The sequence below is a fragment of the Triticum urartu genome, chromosome 3 (genome assembly GCF_003073215.2).
Source record: "Triticum urartu cultivar G1812 chromosome 3, Tu2.1, whole genome shotgun sequence".
Lineage (NCBI taxonomy): Eukaryota > Viridiplantae > Streptophyta > Magnoliopsida > Poales > Poaceae > Triticum > Triticum urartu.
The window spans coordinates 31645251-31651353 of NC_053024.1; the positions used below are offsets into that span (position 1 = coordinate 31645251).

Here is a 6103-nt window from a genome sequence, read left to right on the forward strand (position 1 = left end):
CAACACTGCTGCCTTGAATCTTGGAGGTTCGATTATTGACATATCTGTGCCTGGAGAGTATTGCTTAGACAATGATACCGCCGAAGATAGTGCTGCCATCAAAGTTGTCAGATACATAGAGACCATGACCAACACGGTTGTCAGGGACATAAACTATGCAAAAAACAAAGCGTCAGTAAAATCGGATTGGCTTCCTTGAAAATCAGCTCAAAGAATCAGACATCAGGGGCAAGAATCTTGCCAGAGGTTGGCTCCTATCTACCAGATATATGTACTACTTTTCTGAACAAATGCAAAATGCGGCTACGATGAACCTCCCTTTTGGAGACCTCCCAGATATAATTGAATACAGGAGCGCGCGTCTCGCCAGGGCGCTGCAGAGAAGAATGTGATTCGCATATCGTTTGGTCCGGGATATAACCAGTTGCATTATCCATCGAAGTGTCTTTTGGTTTTGTGTACAGCATGTGCCTACTTTTGTTTATCTGTTTTTACCATCTATGTTGAGCTAGACCCTGTCAAACATGTTTGTTATCATTCGGTATTATGAAGGCAACATTTCCCTTTCTTTTTGCGTGCTCCTGCACCTTTATTTATATGCTTTCTCTTGTTACTAATCTCTGCAATGCTTCCCGCACTTTAGACTATTCACTTATACATATTCTTTCTCTATGAGTACTATCATCACTTCACACTCATGAGCTAGTCTTCTTTTTTTCATAGACGATGATATGGAGATCGTCGAGGTTTCAGGCACATTTCTGCTCGAAGGTATATTAGATAAACTCGATCTTCCAAAACCACGCTATGACTCTTGGACACACCGAAGAAGCCAGTTTGTGACTGATGTTACACTCTATCCATCAAAAGAACATCTGCTACACCCTCCTACACCTGTCAAACTGTCAAGCTCTCCCCTACACAACTTACAGAGCACAATAGATGTGGTTTCTCAAAAGGCAATACATTATATGGAAGATCATCAGAAGAAGGTCCTGCAAGACTACAACTATATTGAATTGAAAAGACCGGAGGAGGCCAAGAATGATGAAAGGATCAAAGGGTAGCAGAAACCACTGGTAGGTACATAGGTACTGTGTTATCAGCCTGTGATCAGATTTGTCGCTTGGTTGTATCTGAATCACCTACAGTTGGGTCCACACCAAGTGGTGAGATGGCCAAGAAACACTCAGAAATTCAACGTATTGTTGCCCGGCTAAGCAAACTTTCGCAGGATGTTGTTCAATTCCTCAAGGTTTCATTTGGTTATCCAGAAGAACATGATGATGACGATTTGGATGCCAATATGCCTAGCCTTTAGTATTGGCTGACCCAACTGTTAAATGGAGACCGCTAAGCTACAGTCCAAGTCTTTGTTATTTTACCTGCTTCTCTTTTGGTTCGCGTACTGTAACCCCAGCACTCTGCTATCAAACATAATTAGTGCATGCAAACATATAATTACCTTGTTTTGTTTTAAGTGTGGTGTATGAAATTCCCCTGTTTAATTCGATTATTAACCGCTATACAAGATCCTTAGCTTTATTCCCCAGGATCAAAAAACATTATCTTCTTTTTTTAGACACATAAAACAATCCTTACCCTTATCTTATGATTTACCATCGGTTTTCACCAGGCCTGCCGAAAAGCGTGTCGACTCATAGGAATAAGTGCGGCCCATTCTCAATGGTTGTGTCTCCTTTTTCCTACACGGTCCCTCGCGACTGTCTTGTGTCGCTCTCACTGTCCGGTGGGCTCGTCTCAGTTGGCCCCATGGTATGCCAACGTGTGGGTAGCGATTCTGGTTTAAGAGCACCAGGAAAAAGCTAGGTTGCTGGTTAGATCACCGTCGCCCGAGAGGAACACGTACTGCCTCCCTACTTGCCCAGAGCGGCGGCTCCTACTGTTTAGTAGCAGTGAGCGAGGTGATTCTACCCCCTCACCGTTCCACACACGCATCCACCCACTCAGCCTCACCCCTTTTTCCACTTCACTCTCCTTCTTCACTCCTCTCACTTCTCCTCAAACGTGTACCTAGATCCGTGCTGCTGCTCAAATCGCAGGGCGATTCGGGATGGAGAAGGCCGCGTCTAACTACGACTGATCTTTACGGCAGGTATTCCTCCTCCTGGCACTGCATTTCGATTTGTTTGATCTATCCACATGGGTTTCCTAACTTTGCAAAACATTGTTCTTCCCCATCTTGCAGCCCAAGTTTTTCCCCTCGATCCACCCTCTGTGACTGTTGTAGGCACGCTGAATCATTCACTCGTGTTCGGTTCTTCTCAAAAGGTAATTTCTCAGGTCTAGCCCTGCTTGCACAGCCAGGGCTTGCTGCGAACAGTAAAATGCAACTAAATGAAACATCTCTGCTATAAAGAAAACAAAGTTTTTTTCTTGGAGTCGCCCTCATCTCTCTATAGTGATAAAATAATGTGGTTTGTCATGTCATATGCATACTGACATTTAACTATTATGGCTTTATCCCCAGTCTTTTGGTTATTGCTAAAATGATTCGATTTATAGCATCGAGACACTCATGGTGCTGTCTATATATTATACCAATCCATTCTGTTTCCATGAATAATCTTTGGTCCTTATCAAGTCCAATGTAATTTCTACTAGATGAAACCCTAACTTTGAGCATATTTATACATTCAAAATCATAGAAATTACATTCTCGGTCCACTGTGCTTCCAGAGAAGGGGTTGCGGCTATCTTTCTTGATTTATTTATGTTCTCCTACCAAAGCGGACCTTGAATTTAGCTACATTCTATAAATTACGTCTTTGTTATCTTACTGCATCCACCACATGTACTGATTTGCTCCCCAGTGAAAAACAAGCATCATGTGTCATGGCCTGAACCACATTAAAGCTACGATGTATGAGATCACATGGAGAGTTGTTTATTTATAGAAGTTTATAGGTTGACATCGAATGCCATGTACCTTACTCCCTGCCTTTACGATAATCCATTCACTCCATTCTTACTGTGTCATGATTTCTGAACCAGGTTTCGCCATGCCTCCTATGGACCTTCCATCCAAGATCATCTTGGATGTTATGTTTGAGAAAGTTGGCCATCCATCGGCTGCCTAATCTACACGTGCCATTCATCGCGGCTGCCTTGAAGTCACGGTTGATTTCCATCCAATTGCCAGTGAACTGGAGCGTCCTGTTAGTCAGACCTACATTTCAACCTCCGCTTTTACTGATCTGGAAGAAGCACAGAATCATGTTGCGCATAAAGCCATGGAATTCATGGAGCAGGAACACAATGTGGTCCCATGTGATTATAACTATGCTAAGCTTCAGTCTGCTAGGCTTAACAACGAGGCTCTGCGTCAGCGCCTGAAAGAAAGAGATCAAAGTATCGAAGCACTCAAAAAGGTTAATACATCTCTTGTGCAGCAGCTAGCCGAGAAGAGCAGCACTCTTGAGTCTACCATGAAGAAAAACAGAGATCTAATGGAGAAGCTTGCTGAAAAGGATAGTGTCATTGAAGCCATCAACAAGGACAATAAAACTCTGCACAAGCAGCTTGATGAAAAAATGGAGATCATAAAAAGCCTCAGCAAAGGATGGGACAACTCACTGGATACTGGGTTTTCAGCGACCACCCAGCTTCAGCGTCTGATTGATGAGACCATGTCCCCTGGCTCAACAGACGCAGAAATTGAGCTAAATGCAACTCTCCTTAGTGCTCAGAAGATCTACGAGTATCTTGAGCAGAACACAATCCTTGCTGTTGAGTACCTGCAATCCATTGGGACATATCCATATGAACCAAAGTCTGGTTGTACTGATGATGAGGATAACTGCTTGGTGAACCCTGAATCCGTGCCACCAGAACATCAACCCTACATGAGAAGCATTCTGGATGACGAGGAGATCTTTGATAGTGAAGGGAATTGCTCTGCGGACTTCGACACTATACCCGAGGAGCACTACTGATCCAACATCAACGACAGGTCAACATGGTTATCTTAACAATCGTTTCATGGTACCAGCTTGTTGTCTTCTGCTATCTAGCCTGTGCATCTCACATCTATGCTGCGACCGATGATTTACTATGCACTGCCCTGCCCTACTAAACTTATTATCTATGTAAATTATGTGGCATCTGCTGATGCGTGACTCTACTCTTTTATGCCCTACCCCGGTCTACTGAACTTATTTATGTAAATTATATGGTGTGTACCAGGGCTCTGCCCCACTATCTAACGCCCTGTCAAATTTAATTTATGTAAATTATAGTTTCCACTAATGCCATTCTGGGCTACGCAATCCCTCGTTTAAACTGACTTTGTTGTATACTTTGCATCAATGCCAGGCTGTGGCATGTGTCCCAGTGAATACCATGAATATCAACAACGATTGGCAGCTTATATTTCCCATCTCATTTAACTTATAAACACTGTCATTTTGGTTGACTAATGGCACGTAAATTCGGTTCTTTTACAGGACACTTATTATGCGGCACAAAAAAAGGCTCCTAATCAATGTAGAGCCGGGTCGCAAATCACAAAGAGAAGTACATGGGCCATCAAAAGAGGCCCATCCAATTAGGTTAGATATATACCAGCTCCCTTGCATACAGTGTTTTCAGATCCGTTCCCCTCTTCCTTTCATCGGGCTCTTCTTCCAGTTCAGGCGACGCCATGGATGACAGATCCTCTGCAATGGCATCCTCGTCTGTGTACGTCCAGACAAATGATGGACTGCTGGTCAAGGGCCTTCCTCCGGTTAGTTCCAAGCTCTTATCCTATCGTTCTTCTCTTTGTTCCTCAATTTCATGGCTCATGGCGTACTGATATAGAAATTTGACCTCTCGTACAATCAAAGCTATCTCCAATTCGTGTCACCATCAGCAAGCAATTCATTCTTGAATGAGCAATTGAAACAATTGGTGGCATACTCCATCCATTCACTTTTACCGGCACGGGCAGCAATGATGTCGATGTCTCTGTCTCCATTGACCTACCTCCCCACAGCAAAAGCGTCTCAAACACAAGAAAGGAATTTCATGCCCCATACATTGAATTTGCATGTGTTGCCGTCCTCGTGTACCTACACAGAACAGGTATAGTCACAATCGATGATGCAAACTTTGCAGAGCTGAAAATGTGCAAAAGAAAACTTCAGACTGAGGAGTTCTGGTCCTCGGCTCTCTATGATAAGGCCAGCGCCCTGCGCGGCCAGCCCTCTTTACTGACTGTCGTCAACCAAAAACCCTAGCCTGAGGCTAAACAAGGAGCTACTATGTTGCCTCCTAAGCATCAGAGTACTGCATAGACCAGCCAGATAGTGCTCTCCAAGGTAAACTCGCACGACACGATACTTTTGTCCCTGTGTATTATCCTCCAGTGCTTAATGCTCGTTTCTCTTGATCATTTCTTATCCACAGGATGCCACTGGAGGAGAAACCACATCAACCCTGATACGTCTCCAACGTATCTATAATTTTTGATTGCTCCATGCTATAATATCTACTGTTTTGGACATTATTAGGCTTTATTATCCATTTTTATATTATTTTTGGAACTAACCTATTAACCGGAGGCCCAGCCCAGAATTGCTGTTTTTTGCCTGTTTTAGGGTTTCGAAGAAAAGGAATATCAAACGGAGTCCAAATGAAATAAAACCTTCGGGAACGTGATTTTCTCAACGAATAAGACCAGAAAGATTTGGACCCTACGCCAAGAAATAAAACAGGAGGCCATGAGGTAGGGGGGCGCGCCCACGCCCACCAGGCGCGCCCTCCACCCTCGTGGGCCCCTTGTTGCTCCACCAACGTACTCCTTCCTCCTATATATATCCACGTACCCCCAAACGATCAGAACAGGAGCCAAAACCCTAATTCCACCGCCGTAACTTTCTGTATCCACGAGATCCCATCTTGGGGCTTGTTCCGGAGCTCCGCCGGAGGGGGCATCGATCACGGAGGGCTTCTACATCAACATCATAGCCCTTCCGATGAAGTGTGAGTAGTTTACCTCAGACCTACGGGTCCATAGTTAGTAGCTAGATGGCTTCTTCTCTCTTTTTGGATCTCAATACCATGTTCTCCCCCTCTCTTGTGGAGATCTATTCGATGTAAT

General features: G+C 44.0%; 1 protein-coding gene across 1 annotated transcript; it reads left to right on the top strand.

The window, feature by feature from the left end:
• The first annotated feature begins 1865 nt into the window (after window positions 1-1865).
• On the top strand, window positions 1866-4360 carry LOC125547803. Its single transcript, XM_048711570.1, has 3 exons — window positions 1866-2116; window positions 2210-2292; window positions 3016-4360. The coding sequence occupies exon 3, from the start codon at window positions 3255-3257 to the stop codon at window positions 3954-3956; it is 702 nt and encodes a 233-aa protein (XP_048567527.1). The 5' UTR covers window positions 1866-2116; window positions 2210-2292; window positions 3016-3254; the 3' UTR covers window positions 3957-4360.
• Window positions 4361-6103: the final 1743 nt, after the last annotated feature.